Source organism: Balaenoptera physalus (genome assembly GCF_965194825.1).
Source record: "Balaenoptera physalus genome assembly, chromosome: 20".
NCBI classification, from domain to species: domain Eukaryota; kingdom Metazoa; phylum Chordata; class Mammalia; order Artiodactyla; family Balaenopteridae; genus Balaenoptera; species Balaenoptera physalus.
Genome location: NC_138901.1, coordinates 52,093,338 through 52,113,541, shown reverse-complemented (window position 1 = coordinate 52,113,541; position 20,204 = coordinate 52,093,338). Strand labels below are relative to the sequence as shown.

The 20,204-nt window shown below is 42.4% G+C and overlaps 1 protein-coding gene across 4 annotated transcripts in view; it reads left to right on the top strand.

Moving 5' to 3' along the window:
- Positions 1-10,615, top strand: part of METTL16 (methyltransferase 16, RNA N6-adenosine) — a 57,531-nt gene extending 46,916 nt beyond the window's left edge. For all 4 annotated transcript variants that reach the window (XM_082443519.1, XM_082443516.1, XM_082443517.1 and 1 more), the window contains 2 exons: positions 8,354-8,527; positions 9,060-10,615. In XM_082443519.1, the coding sequence (XP_082299645.1) occupies positions 8,354-8,527; positions 9,060-9,683 (798 nt within the window). In that variant the 3' untranslated portion in view covers positions 9,684-10,615. The remainder of the gene's footprint in view (positions 1-8,353; positions 8,528-9,059) is intronic.
- Positions 10,616-20,204: the final 9,589 nt, after the last annotated feature.

Below are 20,204 nucleotides of genomic sequence, written 5' to 3'. Positions count from 1 at the left end.
GCCCTTGATCAGCATCTGCTTTCCCAGGGGTAGTCCCAAGGCACTCGGGACGTTTTTAGTGGACTGTCCTCTTGGTTCTCCTTCCCTCTACCTGGACCTCTCCCACTCCTTGCTTTTTGAAATGGTCACCTCATTTCCTCCTCTTGCTCCTGTCAGTGGCGGGGACGGAGGAGGATATGCTGCTTTAGGTGAGGAGAGGAAGCCAAGGACTAGAGCTAGTTAAGCAGAAATATTGACCTACTTCCCCGTCCCACCCCCACTCCCGCCTTTTTAGGGTAAATGTGCAAGTTACTATGGCAACTAATGTTTTCACTTATCTCAGGCCTACTGATTCGTTTCTGTTGGTGCTGAATGCTGAAAAATTCTAATTCACTTCTGATTCAGGTGCCCACACTAAGCCCATTGCTCTTGTCTGGATTTATTTTAACAGCAAAAAGACGAGTCCTAGTGTTGATAGAATTTTGTACATTCATTTCTGACTGATGACAAATATAAGGAAGCATATTGTAAGGACGGTTCTTTACAGAATTTTAACAAGCCACTTATAATGCCTCTTTGTCCGAGCTTCTCCTCTAGTTGCTCAAGGCATTATTTTAGGTTTGCTTTGCTTTGCTTTCAGAAGTTTGACACTTGTTAAAAGAAAAAGGGAAAATAATGTAGCCGTAGTAAATTGTGCACTCTTGGTCTGAGCATTGCCCAGGAACTCTGGTTTTAAAAAATGACCTCCCTGGGTTCAGACGTTTCCTTTGAGCCTGGGTCTTTCCTGTCCAGGGAGTGATAACTAGAGGGCTTTTTGGAGAACAAATGGAGGGAACAGGTCAGATTAATTACGTAACCTTGTTAGTGTCCGAGTGGGGCTCTTCTGATAGTGCTCCACGTACTATTCCACAGCTTCTCAAACTAATTCTAGACAGAGGAGGGATTCCGTGTTGGTGCCCAGGGGATGACAGTTGGGGGCAGATGTAAGGCTGGTACTTCAGGGTTCTCTCTCATTTTAAACAGAGCTGATCTGCTTTTGTCAGTATTATGTATTAATTTTATTTATTGAAAGGATTCTGCTGTTAAGACACGGTTAGAAAACCAGTACTATACCAGACTGTATATTGTGCTATAAAACAGATGTGATGGTGAGGGAGCTGAGCTCTTGACCAAAACCAGAGCTAAGGCTCCTCCTCTTAATTACTTTTCTTATTAAGTGTGATGTTCATTGTGATAATACTGAAGGAATAAGATACCATTTTCTGTACCTTATGGTGATTAGTTTTGTGGGGGAGAAAAACATGTGAAGTACTGATAGAAAATTTTATATATGAGTAAGTAATGAAATGAATGGTAGGGACCAGAATGGTGTGGACTTAGGGAGTTCAGAAAAGGAAATGGTTCAGGCTGGGCTAGTGTGAGAGGACTTCACAGAGGAGGAATTGTCAGTGTCTGACTCATAGTTGGTGCTTGATAAGTATTTGTTGAATGTTAAAAGGAATGATGTAGGACTTCTACTAAGGAGCAGCATTGCAAGCAGGACGTTAGTAGGTATAGTAGATTTAAAGCAGTGGATATAGTGCTTTAAATTGTGATGTGAATGCTTCACACACATTATGTCATTTTATTTAAACCTGACAATAGTCGAGTACGTGGTATTATCCCCACTTCCTAGATGAGGAAATTGGAGGCTCTAAAAAGTCAAGTTGGAGCCCAGATTAGTCTGATTTCACAGCCTAAGCTCCTACTCACTGTACTGCCAAAGGACTGCCTTTTATTCCAGCCTAGCCATGTATTAACCTACTCAGGCAACCCTTCATCACCTTGCTTATAGGCCATCCCAACAGCCTTCCATGTAACAGTCACTTGGATTCATCCTAAACTCACCATTCAAAGAATGTATAGCTCCTCAGTGGCTCCTTGGGCCTCCCAAATCTGTCTTTGACTTTCCCTTCCGTCCTAATTGCTCCCTGTTTTCCTGACTGTACGGTCTGCTCATGATGCCAGAGTCATAACTGACTTTGTACAGCCTTTGCTCACAGCCCTTTCTCTGATCCTTCCCGTGAACTTCCCTCCACGGCAGCCCAGCTCAATTCCAGCTTCTGCATAAAGCCTTCTTAACCATGCAGCCCATAGAAATCTCTCTGGACTTATCTCTTTCAGTCATTTGTATTCTGCATGAACTTCCTTGTGACCTAGTAGTTTGTATTGGTATTCTGTTTAACTGTGGCATGGTGGATAACACCAAAACTATTGCATAGTGTATAGAAAAAGCCTTTTGTGTACTGGCCCCTGTCTAGCTTTATGTTGAGCAGGTTACTTTTCTAAGTTTCAGTTTCCTCATCTATAAGATGGGGGTAATAATAGTACCTACCACATAGGGTTTTGAGGATTAAATATAATTAACACAGTGCCTGGTATATAGTAAATGCTCAGTAAAATATATTGTATTGTCATTCCCCACCATTCCTTCTCACCCACCTCCATATTTGATGCCCCAGTAATATTGAGCTTCTGCTCTCTGATCCCTTTCCAAGAGATTCCTCTCTGACCATCAGACTCTCATCTATCAAGTTAGTTCAGATACTGCCACCTGTGAAGTTTGCCCTCACTCTTCCTAAATTGATATTGGGATCCTGCTCCTGGGTTCACTATTCTTTGTCCATATTGTGTCTTCTATGTGGCATCAACCTAGTATAGTGTCTGGTCCTCAAATAATAATTATTAAATGAATGAAAATGAAGGAATAAATGATGTGGTACAGTGATTCTCAGACATTTCCACTGAAGTATCAGCTATAGGAGGAAATGTTTTCTGACAAATCCCTGGGCATCAAGGTGACAATAAAGAATTTCCCAGGAAGCACTCTGTACTCGTGAAGTCTCTTCTTTTCTCTTTAATATGCATTTGAATTTTGTATTCTATTCCATAATATATATCTTTGTTTTTAGTTTTTGAAGTTAAATAATTTTAATATTGAGTCGATTGACAGTCTAGGAAGACACCTAGTATTTACCTTTCAATCACCCACTTTAACTGTTGACAGCTCATGGCTATTCTTGTTTCATCTGTATTCCATATACTCCTTCCCCCTGCCCTGACAATTCTGAAGCAAATCTCAGACAGTATATTATCCATAACCATTTTCATATTTATCTGTAAAAGGTGAAGATTCTTTTAAAAAAAAACATAACCACAATAATTCATAATTCCTTCATGTTGGCTGTATAGTTGATCAAATTTTTCTTACTGTCTCAAATGTTTTAAAGTTTGTCAAACTAGAGTCTTACCAAGTTTTATGTGTTGCAGTTGATTGATATATCCTTTGAATTGCTTTTAGTCTGGCTGCCCACCCCCTCTTTCCCCCTTCTCTCACCCACTCCCTTGTAATTTATTTGTTAAAGAAACTGGGATATTTGTCCTATAGAGTTTTTTTACATCTGGATTTTTCTGAGTGCATCTCCGTGGTGTTAACATGTTCCTCAGACCCTGTCTTTCCTGTAAATTGGCAGTTAGAGCCAGAGACTTGATCAGATATTGTACAGTCTTGATCGGAGTGGGGGAGACTGCTTTCTAGGTGGTGTGTGGTATGCTTCAGAACTTCCATCAGGAGGCACATAATGTTTGCTTTTATCTTCTTGCAATGTGAGCAGTCACTGATGATCATTGCCTGGATCCATTAATTCATTTAGAGTTGCAGAATGTTGATATTCCGATTCTATTATTCCTTCTTTATTTATTGCTAAAGTACTTATAAAGAGAAACTTCCCCTTATCAATTATTTGGTTACATTGAGGTACAGTTCATCTGGTAAAGGCAGGATAAATGCTTGATTATTTTGCTTTACTTTTCAGTTTCAAGAATAATGAGTTAGTGGTTCCCTAGCATCTCCCAGAAGTGACCAAAGACGGTGGTTTAGGTTTTGTTTTTAGACTATTATGAACTCATGGATTTACACTTTCAGTATTTTTCAATCTGTTACACTTATTATCTTTATTGATGCACAGATTATGTCCCATCTTTGGCCATGGAGTGTTTATTCAAGTTGGATGCTGAGTCGTCTTATCTTACTAGGGTCTTGGGTAGCTCCCTTGCTGTCTAGTATGACAGGTTGCTCCCAGTTCATATTTTTTTTTCTTCCCCAGAGCTGGCAGCAACTATTTTTCGATTTTCTTTTTAAAGATAAAATACATCCTAGTTCAGACTTTCTATTTAGTTTCTACTTAACTTCACCAATTGTCTATGTCTCCCGTTCAAAAATTCCATGCCAAAAATCTCAGTCCTTGACCATAATTAATTACTCATTTGTTTTGGCCCATGATACACCACGGCAGTCTCAAAGTTAACGTCACCAAATGATTTGTGAAAATAGCTTTTTTTTTCTTTTTTTTCATTCTTTTGTCCTTGGGGACTGTCTCATGATGGACTTTAAAGTCATTTGGAATGTTTCCTTTTTGTGGGTTTATGCCACCAAGTTCGTACACAATTACGTTCATTTGTTTCATTCTACTTTATATTTTTAGGGATTGCCTCTTTTTGTGCTATTTAATTTTGTTTTGTAATTGTAAAAGATATTTACCCATCGTTTCAAAATCAGATATTGAAAAGGATATAGTTAGAAATCTAGCTTCTTTCTCTTGTCTCTTTCACCCCAATCAATCCCTCTTCTCCTCGGGTTACTGTTTAAACGATTTTATAATTTATCCTTCCATTGTTTTTTGTTTGGCTGTTTTAATATAAAGAAATACACGTGTAGTTATAGCCGCCCCTACTTAGATAGGTACCATTCTACATAAACTTTTCTTCCCCTTGATTTTTTACTGTTTATTGTTTTTGCATATATCTAGGAATGATTACAAGGACATTTTAAAAACAGTAACCTGTCAGATTAGGTAACAACAGAAATGCCACTGGGCTGTTAATAAGGAAGCCACACTTTTAGACAACAAAATATTTTGTCCACTTCATGGCAGCAGAGCCGATACACATTTGAATAAGGCAAGATGGTCTGACTGTCCTTCCCAGCGCACCTCCTGTGTGTATTCCAGCCAGGTGTCAGTGTTGGCTGCTTGGCTTTGTTTCTCCATAAATGACAGCCTGTGCTGAATAACAGCTTACAGACATTCTGCTTGTTCCTGGAGGACCTGGGGCAGTAGCCATTCAGAGTATGGTAGAGCAGGGAAGACCCCAGTGCAGTAGCCAAGAGCACTCCTTTCCCCTCCAGACCATTCTAGAAGCTGCTTTGTCTAAACGAGGAGGCTGTGGCTTCATGCTCAGCAGATCTTAGTGATTGACTCCCTTCTTTTCCTGCAGGTACGAGGGAGCTCTTAAAGCTTTCGTGCAGCCTGTGGCTTCACTGGGAAACAGTTTCTGCGTTAGCTGTAGTTAACAGCAGAGCTTCGGCAGCATGACACATGCTACACGGAATTGTGTCAGGTTACAGCTAATTTGAAAGTCTCCTGACTAATTGTACCACTGAGATCTAGAACTTAATGTAAGAGTGAGGATTTAAGAAATTTAAAGACAGCTCTGCTAGGTAAAGCATATTTTAAAAATTTAAGAACTGTTTTTGTCCAATTTATGGTTTCAGTCTAGTAACACTTGACGCTCCTCCCCCTGTTGATTTTTATTCATTGAATCCTTACAGTTCAAGCAATATAAATTTACGACTCCCCACCAAACTTCTTTCACATTGTAATTTCAGCTGGGTAATACAGTAGTTCATCTTCTAATCCAAAACCAGTTGTAAATTCACCTTCTGATTCTTTGTATTAAACTGAATTAACCATTGTAAATTATTGATTTTTAAATTTATGCTTTAAAATGTTGAATTATTTATGTTACTTTGTCTTCTAAACTATATTATGACAGTTTGAGTGTAGAACTCTTCATTGAAAATATTTGTGGTTTGAGATTTAAAAGCATATTAGTAAATTAAGATCATCTCAATTGGGGAAAAACAGACAGCCTCTATTTACTGGTGTTGTAACAGGGTATATATACAGTTACCTACTGTTGAACCTGTGGGGTTGAATTTAACTATTAATTTCTTTAAGACCTGCTCCTGTATTCTACTCTGGCCCTGCCTACTAAGAATTTACAGTACGAGCGAGAAAGGGAGAGGAATGATTGCTATAAAACTTTGATAATTTCTAAAGTATAAATTATCTGTCTCTTTGAGTGCCTACCTAGTTTCTATAATAGAGTAAAACTAAAACAATCCTGAGAATATGTGTGTGTATTAAAACAATTCACTAAAAATCTTCAGAAATACCAGGTTTGTTGATTGACCATTGTATATGGAACACTGGAGCCAGGATGCAAGGTAAAGGATCCATATATGAGATAGAGAAGGTTTCATTTTAGTACTGGTGTAACAAGGCAATAAACTGTTTCGTTGTTTCCGACTCCCTTAGAACTTGTAAAGTGGATCCTTGATAGAGCTCTTGTTAAGTTTGGTGAGGATGCATTTTTCTCCTTTAGTTCTAGAAATGATGATGAGTCCATTCTTACTGTTGGAGAAGAATAGTGCAGGAAATGAGAAACACAGCAATATCTTCACTTTGCTGATTGGAATTTGTGAGCACAAATGATTACCACCTCTGTCAGAAGAGAGATGGGGCGTTATCCTTTTAGCCATATTTGTAGATGACCTTTGGTGTGCTGTCAGGGATGGCCCTGTGACGGTGACCTTTCCATGTTAACAGCCTTGGATGTCAGGAAGTGGAAAGGGAATCTGATTCTTCTCCCCCATCCTCCTCCTACAACACCACCATCTTTTTTCACCCCCAGCTTAATAATCATATCTTAAGCTCCTTAGTGCAAAGTGTTAGGCTTTCTGTAATTGTAGAAATTATGTTTCTTATGCTGGGTGATTGAGTAATAACAATACTACTATCTTCATGTCAACATGAATTTGTCTCATCTTGTCTGAAACATTAACTGAGCAAGTTCAGACTCAGGGCTTAGAGTCCACCATTCATTTCTCAAGAGCAGGCTTCTGGCTCATACACACACCCTTTGTTTTTGGTCCTTTTCTTCTAAGCTTGTTTTCTATTCTTTAATTTCCATTTTTTATTAGTTAATATCTGGTATAAAGAGAAAATGTAGATTGTTTCTAAGAAATACCATCTAAAAGTTTTCTAGCATAGAATAAACTGGATATTTTGTTGTGTATGTGTAGGGTAGGGAGTTGCTGGTTAGCTCCTATAAGGCCTCACCCAGTAACTGGACCTGACTGTGTGTGTATATGGACGTGCTCTGTCACTGTTTCCAGGCAGAACTGGAGTTAGCAGCACAATTATCACAGGCTTTTTTTTAGGAAAAGATCTTCAAAGCTGACTAGGTGTTTCCTTTTTTTGAGCCTTTCTTCTTATAATCCTGCTCATTTTGACCCATTAACCTTAGAATTAGCTTAATTTTTTAGAAGTTTTGATAAAAGTTGTCTACAAGTCTGTCTCTTAAAGTATCCATAATATATCTGGTCTTAACTGAGTCATTTAAAAAAATTTAGCAAGTTTTTACTTTAAAGAAATAAACTTTAAATACAGCAGTGTCACTTGGTTTTTAAAATGGAACTTGAGTCCCTCTAGTGGGTAGAGTGTAAATCACTTTCCAAGCTTGAAATTTAAAGAAAGACGACAACGTTGAGTTATGTGGAACCAGCTTTCAAATCCACTGTTCTCTTCGGTACTGGTGTCCCCTCACCCCAGCTGAGAGGCAGTGCTTAGCTAGCCAATGGCTTGGCCCTAATGTTAACCAAGATTCGGCGTCCTTTTCCGCCCATGCAATTCTGGTGGCCCTGGTCATTCCTGGCATGTGATCTCACAAGCTGTGGCTCACCAGCTGCTTTCTTTCAAGCCTTGGCAAGTATAAACTCAGGCTACAAGGTGGTGATTTTAAGCCATGCATTTCTTTATAGAAAAGAACACAATGCCCTTGGGGTCCTTGAGGTGCCATGAAAGAAATACTTGCACAGGCCTGTTTTGGGCACAACAGGTAGATTAAGGACATTTAATAAGTGGGGGAGTTACATCCTGATAGCCAGAACACAGGCAACATGGTATGGCAGAAAAGAACCTGGCTTTGGGGTTCAAATCCTAACTTGACAAATACTAACTGTGTGACCTGGAGCTGATTACATAGGCTCTCTGTATCTTAGTTTTTCCCTTCTGTAAAATGGGGAGATGATAAACCCATTTTGCAGGGTTGTTTTGAGTATTAAAAATAAATATGCAAAGGCCTTTGTGTTTTTAGTGCTCTGTGATTGGTAGCAGAGGTCATGGAAATTTCCCAAGCTGAATTCATTATAAGGCATGAGATTTAATTATTTGGATAACCTTTCTTCTTCTCCCATGCCTTCTTTTTCTTTCAGTCACCACCAAGTAAGCGAAGAAAATTAGAGAAGCCAAGGAAACCCATTACGTTTGTAGTATTGGAATCTGTGATGAAAGAATTATCCCTCAAAGCATCGTCTTTGGGCTCTGAGACAGTGGAAGGCATAGTAGTTGTGACAACATGGATTGAAAAAATTCTCACCGATCTGAAGGTACCTGGTTAATAAGCACATTGAAGAAGTACTTATAGTAATCTCTTTTTTCTTTTATTTTTTTCTTCTATTTTTGAATTTTTAAAAAAGTTTATCTTTGGCTGCGTTGGGTCTTCATTGCTGTGCGCGGGGCTCTCTCTAGTTGCGGGAAGCAGGGGCTACTCTTCGCTGCAGTGCGCGGACTTCTCATTGCAGTGGCTTCCCTTGTTGCGGAGCACAGGCTCTAGGTGCGCGGGCTTCAGTAGTTGTGGCACGCGGGCTTCAGTAGTTGTGGCACGCAGGCTCAGTAGTTGTGGCTCATTGGGCTCTAGAGCACAGGCTCAGCAGTTGTGGCGCACGGGCTTAGTTGCTCCGCGGCATGTGGGACCTTCCTGGACCAGGGCTCAAACCCGTGTCCCCTGCATTGGCAGGCAAATTCTTAACCACTGTGCCACCAGGGAAGCCCTCTTTTCTTTTTTAAAAAAGAAAGTTCTAAGGAGTTTTCAGAGGAGAAAAGTGATTTCCTATAAAATTCTGTTTTTCCTCCAAACAGGTCCAGCATAAACGAGTTCCCTGTGGAAAGGAGGAAATTAGCCTTTTCCTAACAGCCATAGAAAACTCCTGGATTCACTTAAGGAGGAAGAAAAGGGACCGAGTGAGACAACTGAGAGAAGTTCCCCGAGCTCCCAAGAACGTCATCCAAGCCTTGGAAGAGAAAAGGTCCCCCACTAAGGAGTCTGGCAGCAGCCAAGACTTGGCTCAGGGTCCCCAGGAGAGTGCTCTGTGCGGGCCCGCTCTACAGGAAGACGAGTCTGCCACTGTGGAGAGCCGTGGCCCAAACCAGGACTCGCTTCCCCAGGAGGAAAACCCAGAACCCATGGAGGACGAAAGGAGTGAGGAAAAGGGAGAGATGGAGGTTTGGGAAAGTTGTAAAGGCTCTAGTAATGGAGCCCAGGACCAAGAGGCTTCTGAGCAGTTCAGCAACCCAGCGTCTGAAAAAGGGAACCATCTCCAAAGAGCCGCTGGATGTTACTTATTCAAGTGTTTGATAAACGTTAAGAAGGAGGTAGATGATGCCTTAGTTGAAATGCATTGGGTTGAGGGCCAGAACAGGGATTTGATGAACCAACTTTGTACTTACATACGTAACCAAATTTTCAGGCTTGTTGCTAGTTAACTCCAAACTTCTTGCACAGTAAAGCAGCTTGCTTTGGAGTGTAGCCTGTGGGGTGGCAAGCTGAATCCCACCATTGGCCCACTGGTAGCATTTATATGGAATTATCTGAAACAAATTAATCCCTTTTAAGCACCCCCCTCCCTTTTTTCTTAAGTTAACAGGGCACTGTAGTATGGTAGTTCAGAGGAAGAATTGTGGTTATTTGCATCAACAAAAAGCCATCAATAAACTCATAAGGGATTCAAACCTGACTTAAGCTGATCACCTTAGCTTTAGACTGGTTTTCTGAGGCCGAAAGGATTATTTTTGCAGTCTGATCCCGGTCAGAACTTACAGAGCATCACGCTCTCTCTGTCACCCCTGGTTGCTTCCTGAGAAGGGGTGACTTTCTTAACCCCCTGGTGGAGGTGGTATACCAGGTAGTAGCCCTGTACCTTCTTCTAAAGTCACCTTTAAGACTGAAGACTTTGGGTACATATAATTGATGACCCCTGTGTCAGTCCTGAGAAGGGAACTGGCCTAATGGTAGGTGGCGGGAGAGTCAGGGAGAGAAAGTTCAGTAATGCCAGGAAGAAGGGCCAATCAGGAAGCGCCTGGAAACGTCGGAAACATCGGCATATTCCTGACTCTTGCCTGTTTTGATGTTGGTTATTTCAGAAACAGAATTAGGGAAGCAAAACTGCCAGATGTGACTGAGATACAGCAGAATGAAGCCATACCCCTACCTCCAACCTGTTTAAAGTACTATTTTGTAGCAGTTTTACTGGCGTGTGATTTTTTTTTATTTGTTTCGACATTTGAAGTGGAGCTAATATAAGAGTATTCAGAATTGAAAACTGTCAATCCTGTTTGAATCCTGGGGCTGGGGAAAATATTTTCTTGGCTTTGAATGGGTAAGTGGTTGATGATAGAAATAAAAATGGAGCAAGATAGTTATGTGTAGTAAGTTGCTTAAGAAAGTCTCATCTATTGGCAGATAAGTTGTCGCTGATCAAAGACGGTTTTTTGGGGTTCCCTTGTAATCCCTTCTGTGTTTACCTGTTACCATTGGAGAATTCTAAGGTCGAGGTAACCGTGGTCTTAAAACACGTTTCTAATTGTAGTGTCAGGGCTCGGCAGGAATGTCTCCGGAAAAGGAGTCTCTCTTTTATTCTCTTGGTGTCTCAGTTATCCTCTGCTGTGCTTGACTTCCATGGCTTGATTTTACACCAGCAGCCTAGGGTTCTATTTAGCCTGAAATTTCTGAGTATGGTGCCAGAGCTCCTTGCTATCTGCAAAGAAGACTGCGTAGTTAAGCCACAGTTTTAAAAGGTGGCATTGGTTGGGGCAGAAAACTGATGACCTTGGCATACTTTGGCAGCACCTAGACCAGCCCCTCAGCAAAGATACAGGAAATGGAAATAGGACCACATTATACCTCCCTGTGGCCGTGGAGACAGAGCTGCAGAAGAGAACATATTAACCAACCAGTGTTCTTAACCTGGTCGTGTACCTCTGGAGAACCCATAGCCTCCTGGATTATTTCCAAAAGCTCTGGACATGTTTGGTTTTTCTTTCTGGAGAGAAGGGTCCCTGACTTAGGAACCACTATGCTAGTCCAGCCTCTTCTTTGACAGGATAAGGAAACCAACACCCAGGGTCCCACAGAGCCAAGATTCATTGCAGGGCCCTAGATTCCTGTGCTCATCTCCTGTACCCACCCACACCATCCTGCTCTGCTTACCTCTTAGGACACATTGGAATCATATGCTGGACCCAAACCTAGTTTATATCTTCAGAAAATTTTAGGATAAGTGAGTTAGGTGACAACCATTCACTTGATAAGTGGTCACTAAGTATTTGCTTGTTTGTTTCACTATAAAAGAGTAGTGTATGCTCATTATTAAAGATTTGGAAAGATGAAAGGAGAAAACAGCTTCAAAATCACCCCTAGTCTCAACCTTCTGAAGCACAGCCACTATTGGTATTTCAGTGTTTCCTTCTAGTCTCTAATCTCTTTCTGTAGATGGGGTGTGTGAGTGTGTGGGTTCAACTTTGGTTGTGTTGATGCTGTATATTCAGTTTTGTATTATGCTCTTTTCTCATCTGATGTCTTGTAAGTATTTTTCCATGTTGTCACAGGAGTGCATTATTTATGCTCCTCGCCTGTTCAAGATGTGCTTCAGGCGCAGTATTAGCCTTTGTTTAAGTCTGATACTTAGAGGTCTCCAAAGAATCCTCTGTGGACCTGGAGGCACAGGAGACGTGTCTTGTGTCTATATGTGTTTGGTGCCCCAGGTTTAAGGCCTGGTGTCATGGAGGACGTTTTATAGGTGTTAAGCTAATGCTCTTAGAATTTAAAAAGTATGTGACAACAGAAGCTTCCAGTGCCAGAGCTGTGAGTGCCATTTTTGCATTTGTGTGTCTTCATTTCCTTCTCTGAGTAGTTATTTCTATCTAATGAGAGAACATTGAAACATTTTGAAAAGACATCTAAAAATTCTTTCACTTATGCATATACTTACAATGTGTGTGATATGTGGTAGCCTACACCTCTGATATGGGGAAAAGGAATTTTTTTAGAAGAAATAGGTTATTGACCCAGGTATCATAATGTTGAGTGATACTTGCCGAAGTGTCTAGAGGTCAAGTTCATGTTGATGGATTGGTATGGAATTCAATCTTTGTGGTATTATCTTAAATTCTATTCTGGTCCCTTGCATTGGCTTCTGATCTCTTGATAACCAAAGTGGGAACAGAAGCTGAACTTGTTTTCCAAGGAGGGGAATAAGCTGCTTTTGTTCTTTGGAATCTGCTTTGCTTCCAGCAGTTTGGTCCCTTCACCCCACATCGTTGCCCAGGTATTCACACGCCAGAGCATCGCTGCTTGTCCTAGTAGGGTTAGTGTCTCTGTGTTGGAGTTTCAGCTGATCTTAAGGGTGCGTGTGGATTACTTAAAACTTTAGTATATATTTTTAAAAACATGAAACCTCTCTTCTCTTGATAGAAATCAAAGCTTACCATGTGAGCACACTAACTTCTAAGCTCTGACAAGTAATAAAACTGCAGGGTGTGAAAAAGATGCAAAGGCCTGTAGAAAATTCGAGGCCTCCTGTAAGCCCCTCCTTCTTACTTAAACCGAGGCATTTTCCTCTGTAGCCACATGGGGGCGTATTTGGCCCTTTTATCAACTTCACTGTGGCGTGGATAAAATTGTGTCCTTGGTATTGTCTTGAAATATCCAGTTGCTACTCAGATAAATATTTTTATGGAAGCAAGTACATTTTAACATTAAAAAAAAATCAGAGAGATAAAAGTAGAAAGAAAGAAAACCCCACCACCCTGCAGTCTGGGCATAAGCTTTCAACCTTTTTATGTTTCTTTATGGTACCAGTTGACTTGTCCTGCTACTCTAAAATATATCCAGGTTGGGTCAGTCCCTTGGATCAACTTTTTATTGGTCTCTAGTTAATGGGGGTACCAGAGGGGGATGTTTAGTGATTTTAAATAGTAACTTTTCAAAAGCTTTTTGTTGCAGGAAGAGTAATATAGAGAGCCTTAAGAAAGAAGCTGCTTTCAATCTTCTTTTGTCTTTTAATTCTTGTTTTGGTTTATCTGGCTGGCTGAAGAGCATGCATGTGCTGTGTTATTTACATAAAACATTGTCACAGTTGGTTCTGTGTTGGGTATATTATACAGGTTAGCTGGGCCTTCTTTCCCACAAGAGGTGTTTCTGTGTGGAACATGTCTGTCACTAACCCTGGGTCTGTGTGGGCTCAAGGGGAAGCTCCAGCTGCCCTTATTTTTATGGCCCAGGATCAGATGTCCTAGGTGGCCATGCAACAGACCTGTACATTAGGAGGAAGAAGGTCCAGTTTGGAAAACTAAGGAACCCTCTGAGAGAAGGAAGGTCTCAAAGGTGCAGCAGTTTTACAGCCAGCCAGGAGGTGCCCCTAGGAAAGGGGTGTGACCACAACTTTTTTGGAGAAGTTAATGCTCAGGAGAATCAGTTTGCTGAATGGGCACTAACCCCAGGAAAACCCGGAAGAGGCTTACTAGTGGGAATGGATTGGCCTCTGCCTCTTGGAGCAGGGCATTGACGGTCTTGAACTTTCTAATGCTCCCAAGTGCAAACCTCTTGGTGCTTGTGCCAGTACAGTATTAGAAAGCCCTGCATGGAGCTCACCCACGAGCAGCAGGGCCTCACACACATACCAGAGAGTTCCTGCTCTGCTCTGTAAAGACATTCAGATCCTCTGCTGTGACTCACCCAAATGACTAAAACAGCGGTTTATTTTTTTCAATTGCTGGTTGGAACAGCTAATGCTGCCTTTCGGAGGCTTTGCTTTTACCCCAGGGGACTGTGTTGTGACTGAAGGCCTTGCAGCTCTGCATGCCCTTTGAGGTGCAGCCTCTCCGCCTCTCTCAGCCCCAGCAGAGACGTCGGGGGCTCTGGCTCTCTGCAGGGAAGTGAGGGACCACAGGTGCTTATTAGGAGCCAGGGAACGGAGATAAGACGGAGTGGACCAGAAAGTGCAGGGGAGTGGAAAACAGAGAAGAGCACAGCCTTCACAGTTCATCAGACCTGGGTCTGCGTTCCAGTTCTACTTACAGGGTCAATCATTCTCACTAAAGCTTGGATTCCTCATACAAAAGATGAAGAATTCTTGCTTCCCAGAGTTGTAGCAGTAGTTAAGTGAGAGAAATACTAAAGCACCTGGGAGAATCCATGAACAAAGAGTAGGCTTCTCAACTTGCTCACCTCTTCTTAGTCTCCTTTGAGTTTTCAATTTCTGGTCAGAAAATCTTCTACCAAGAGACTCAGGTGAAAAGGCTGAGACCTCAAGTGTATAACTGCGGGTGTAGACTGCCACTCTCTGACTGAGAGCAAAATCCAAGCTTCTGTGTACTGGGAGGATGAACAGGGAACGAGTACTTATGGTCCGTCCTCTACGTAAATTGTCTGACTTAGTAACCCTTCAAAGAGGGATGGAGTCCCTGTGTGATCAGTTAAAGAAGTGGCAGCTCAGAGGGCTTAAGTGACTTGCCCTAAGGTTGTTCACAGAGCTAAGTCACAGAGGTGGGACTTGAACTCAGGTCCAGAGATAAGAGACTGAGATTTCGTACCAAATCTCAAGATTCGTAACAAGTGCTACACTGAGGGTGGAAATGGACTTCTGGGCTTATTTGACCCATCTCTAGGGAAGGAGACTTCAATTATATGACACAGGGAATAGAAAAGCATCTCTTACCCACCTTCACAATGTAGCATTTGAAGGTAATATTATTTTCCAGCCTATGATCAGTGAACAAAATGTAATAAGTGAAATTGCTTATAATTAGTTCTTAACTTATGCTACCAAATCTTTATAGAATTTTGTATTTGGCAGTAGTACAGATAATTAAGTAGATAGCAAAACCACAAAATAAAATGTCTAGTGTAAGCACATGTTGCATCAGAATCAACATAAAATAACTGATAATTAGGTAACGACTCTTGACAATACGTAATTGTATAATAACAGAAGAAAGATTTTTTTTTTTTAGGCAGCATCAAATATTTCACTTACAGAATGCAAAACTGACGTACTTTCTGATCTTGCTGGAGAAGGTAACAATTGTTATAAAAATAGCAAGTCATCTTCCCCAGGTAGAGGAATGGACTGTGTAAATCTGGAGAGAAGGAAAGGCTGCCTGCCATCGGGTGGGCCCATTCAGGGAGTGTGGCTGAGCGTCTGGGAGCAGAGCCGGGAAGTCCCCAGCTGGGGGCGGGCCCTGGCAGCCACGCAGGGAAGCCTGTGCTGCTTCTGCCCAAAAGAAGGCTGCCCAGGGAGCACCGCTGCGCCTGGGGCAGTGGGTGAGGGCGGACTTGTTCCCATACGTTTGTAATTCCAGGCGCTCTTGGGTTTTGTTCTCTTTTGCTTTTTTGTTTTTTTAATAAATTTATTATTTTATTTATTTATTTTTGGCTGTGTTGGGTCTTCGTTGCTGTGCGCGGGCTTTCTCTCGTTGTGGCAAGCAGGGGCTACTCTTTGTTGAGGTGCGCCGGCTTCTCCTTGTGGTGGCTTCTCTTGTTGCAGGGCATGGGCTCTAGGCGCGCGGGCTTCAGTAGTTGTGGCGTGCAGGCTCAGTAGTTGTGGCTCGGAGGCTCTAGAGCACAGGCTCAGTAGTTGTGGCGCACGGGCTTAGTTGCTCCGCAGCATGTGGGATCTTCCTGGACCAGGGCTCGAACCCGTGTCCCCTGCATTGGCAGGCGGATTCTTAACCACTGTGCCACCAGGGAAGCCCTCCAGAGGCTTTTGATGTGATGTCTCTTGCTGGGAAATGGGCATTCGCAGTCTGGTCAGGATCCCTAATTCAGGTATGTTTGTCCCAGGATTTGCCTTTGGGGGCCAAACGTGGGGCTTATGGATCACACGCTGGCCTCTATTTCAGTGAAGTCTAGATGAGCACTAATGAGGACTTTAATTCACAAAGGGAAGTATTTCCTCATCTTCTGCACCAGGGGCCAGGCAAGAAGGGCTGGAGCTCCCACTGATGGAGTACTCCTGCTATGAAGCAGCTTTTATTCAATTCCTGTTGGTTATTGCCATGCAGAAATAGCTGCCCAGTGTTGTTGGATCTTCCTCTTCTTTCTTGAGGAAATCCAGAAATCCAGATTTAGGAGAAATATGTAAACCCTAACAGCGAATTCAGTATTTTATAGAGACCTGGTAGACCATCAGTTTGTGGCCTCTTCTACCACCAAGTGGTAGAACTGTCTACATGTTTGCTGCCTCCACTTTCCTCACTCTATTTCAGCTACTGAAGTCTGGTTGCTGCCTACCCTCCCATTTTAAGAGTTCTCCTCACCTCTTAAAGGGAGAATCCCAAAGATTCTATCCATGGGCCTCGCTTTTTTCTCTCACTTGTGGCTGACCGTGTCCACTCCGTGACTTCAGTACTGCCCACTCCTACATTCATCACACCCAAGTCTAGGCCTTTCCTCAACTTTCAACACCCGCATAGCTAGCCACCCAGGGGACACCTTCCCCGGGTCTGTGGCTGTGCAAACTCAGCTTGTCTGCACCTGCTTCTCTCCTGTATTCTCGGCCACCATCCACCCAGCCGTCCACATTAGAAATCTCTGCTCCTCCCTCTCCTTCACCACTAGGGTCCAAAATCGTCCACCTTCGAAAGAGCCCCCAAATCCAGCCCAGCCTCTCCACCCCTGGTGCCAGTGCCTTAGTGCTGTTCCACATCTCTCACCTGGACTGTTTCTGGGGGATTTCAGAGCTAGGCAGCAGAAAGAGCAGATTTAGATGGGGGAGGGGGAGGGGGTGAAGAAGCAGGAAGAAAAACTAGGATGGGAAGTAGACCCACAGCAGCAGGTCAAGTTAGTTGAGATTAAGAGGTATAGGGCTTCCCTGGTGGCACAGTGGTTAAGAATCCGCCTGCCAATGCAGGGGACATGGGTTCGAGCCCTGGTCCGGGAAGATCCCATATGCCACGGAGCAACTAAGCCCATGAGCCACAACTACTGAGCCTGCGCTCTAGAGCCCGTGTGCCACAACTACTGAGCCCGTGTGCCACAACTACTGAAGCCCGTGCGCCTAGAGCCCGTGCTCCATAACAAGAGAAGCCACCGCAATGAGAGGCCCACACACCACAACAAAGAGTAGCCTCCGCTCGCTGCAACTGGAGAAAGCCCGCGCACAGCAACGAAGACCCAACGCAGCCAAAAATAAATAAATAAATAAATAAAATAAATTATAAAAACAAAAAAACATTGTTTAAAAAAAAAAAAAGAGGTATGAGGCCCTTCCTGATGAAGCAGGGAGAACTTTTCCCCTTTAGTATAATTTCATTTTACGAAAGAAATGTTTTCATTATAAGAACTTTAGAAAATAATGAATAAAAGTTTATAATTCCACTACTCAAATGGAGTTATTTTACATTTTGTTATCTTAGTATTTTTATATGCATATATATTTTTGAACAGCAAATGTGGAATCACGTTCTGTGTTACTATTTTATAAACATTTTCATTTAGCAATATATTGTGATAACCTTTTTCTGATTTTAAAATTAATCTATGTGTCAGAAAACTTGTGAAAATAAAAATTGCCAGTAATTGCACTGCCCAAAGACAACCACTGTTAACATTTTCATTTATTAACAGCCCGGTTTTCTTCACATGCCATATTGTGAGCGTCACTTCACGAAACCAGTTGTTCCTTGTTGGAAATTCAGGTTTCCTGGTTTTCACTTCTGTAAATAATACTTAGTGAATATGTTTGTACAGAAGTGTTTATGTGTTTTCTTATTGCTTTAGGATAAATTTATGTAAGGATTACTGAAGCAGAAGAGATAATGCTCTTTTAAAGGCTTTCCATATATATTGCCAATTTGTTCACTGAAAAAGTTGTGCTACTTTACATTTCCACAAGTGTCTGTTTTTACCACATATTTGATAGCACTAGAAGGCCAGTTTTAAAAAGTCCTTTATCAACTGATAAAGAATATTTTCACTGTTTTAATTTTATTACGGTATTGCAAGGCCAAACATTTTCATATATATATTTATGTTACTTCATTTATTTATTGTTTTATGAATTTTAAATTATGTTCTGTGTTCACTTTTCTATCCAAGTATTCTGTTATTGAAATTGCAAGGGCACATCTTGCCAGTATTTCCCTCCATTTTGTCATTTACCTTTTCTTCTTGTTTATGGTGGGTGATAATTATTTTGTTTTTACAGTCAAGGAGCTTTTAGAGGGCTTATATAATCACATCTGTCAAACTGTTCCTTTATATTTTCTTTGTTTGCCTTTATGGGTAAAAACCTCTTTCACCACCCTTGGAGCAGAAAACTGTTTGCCTGTATTTTATTATGGCTCTTTCTGACATTATTTTTTACATTTAACACTTGCATTTATGTTGGTGTATGGTGTAAGTTATAAGGACTTAACTATGTTTAGTGAATGGTTCAGACTTATCACAGTAAACTCTTCAGAGAGATGACTGGTGAACTCTAGCACTGCTGTGTGAGGTGTCTGTGATGGGAACAGGGACTCAAGTGGGCTGGGGGCTGGGGAACAGGGGTATGTACTATCCCAGCTCCCAGCCTGGAAGTGGGAGGAGAGGCACTGGCTGGAATGTGGCTCCTCGAGAGTTCTGGAGTGTCCCCAGCACTGCCCAGTATAGACTCTCCCAATGGGCCCTGGTCCCTTGGTAAGAAATCTGGTTGTGGGCATGGAGCTGAGCCCTGGATGGAGGCAGTCCAGCCAGTAAGAGGCCACTGGTCCAGGCCCTACATACTCTTCTGAGAGAGCATCAGTCACTAGCGCAGGTAGCTGATATCTTGAGTTTTAAAGACTTGATCTGCAGGCTTGCTTTTACGTGTGAGCTTGGATTGGCTGGGACCGAGGACCAGAGTCCTTTGTGTGTGGCACTGATTGCATTCCAGCCCCTCTGCCCTGGGAGGGGCCTTCCCTGTCTTCGACATCCACCACCCCCACTGATCCAGCTGGCTCTTGACTCACATTGCAAGACTCCGCCTCCCTCTACTAATAACTTTGCCCAGTCTCACTCCCATGACCTGAATTAACTTACTCTCATAAAGCCACCTCTTGTTTGTCTTCAAAGGAGTAACTGAAGTCCTCATCCTTTCCCCTGTGCCTTTCCCCTTTGATCAGCTTCCTCCTTCCCAAGTCATCCATGGACCCCATCTCTCTAGCTGCACTGCTTGCTTGCTAGCCGCTTTGGTTTCTCAGAAAAGCTCAGAGTGTGTGGCTCCTCCCTTTTTGCTTCTGAACTGCATTTCTTTCCTTATTACTCAGTATCCACACCCAGGGCGGTTGCCTGGATAAAAATCTGCCCCTTTCCCCCAGTCACCTTTTCAGGCCAGACATAAGCGCCAGTGAAGAATGGCTGTCTACCCGGGCCTGCTCTTCATTCCTCAGAGTGGCCTGAGGCAGTACAGTGTCCTCTGAGGTCATCTGAGTCCCTGGATCCTAAGTTTGATTCTCTTTCCTTGCCTTCTCACTCACCTGCTAAGCTTGTTTATTGGGCACCACTAAGCAAAGTCAATGATTATTTGTCTTCAGCCAGCTCCCCATCATCAGCCATTTCTGTGAGGTTTTCAAGGACCCTGGACCCTCCTCCCCAGGCTGAGCTGCCCCACACATTCCAGGGAGAACCAGGCCACTTCTCATCCCAGCTAACGCTCAGCAGCTTTGTGACCTTGGATAGGACACCTCTTGGGAGATGGGTCTAGGTGATTGAAACTCTTCCAGTTCTGACATCATGTGAGCCAATGAAGAGGAAGTAGGTGAATGGGAAGGCTGAACTTGACTGTATCTGTTTCATAGGTTCAGGAGAGGTCCTTTGACAACTCACCAGGAGTAGAGGAAGGTGGGTGAAGACTTCAGTGAAAAGAGTATATCAGTACCCTTACAGATCTTTATATAGTCCTCTGATCTCTTGTGCTACATCCAGCATGGTGGGAGAGAGCAAAGCTTTACCTTTTCCAGGTATCACTGTGGAATTGAGTTCAGCTC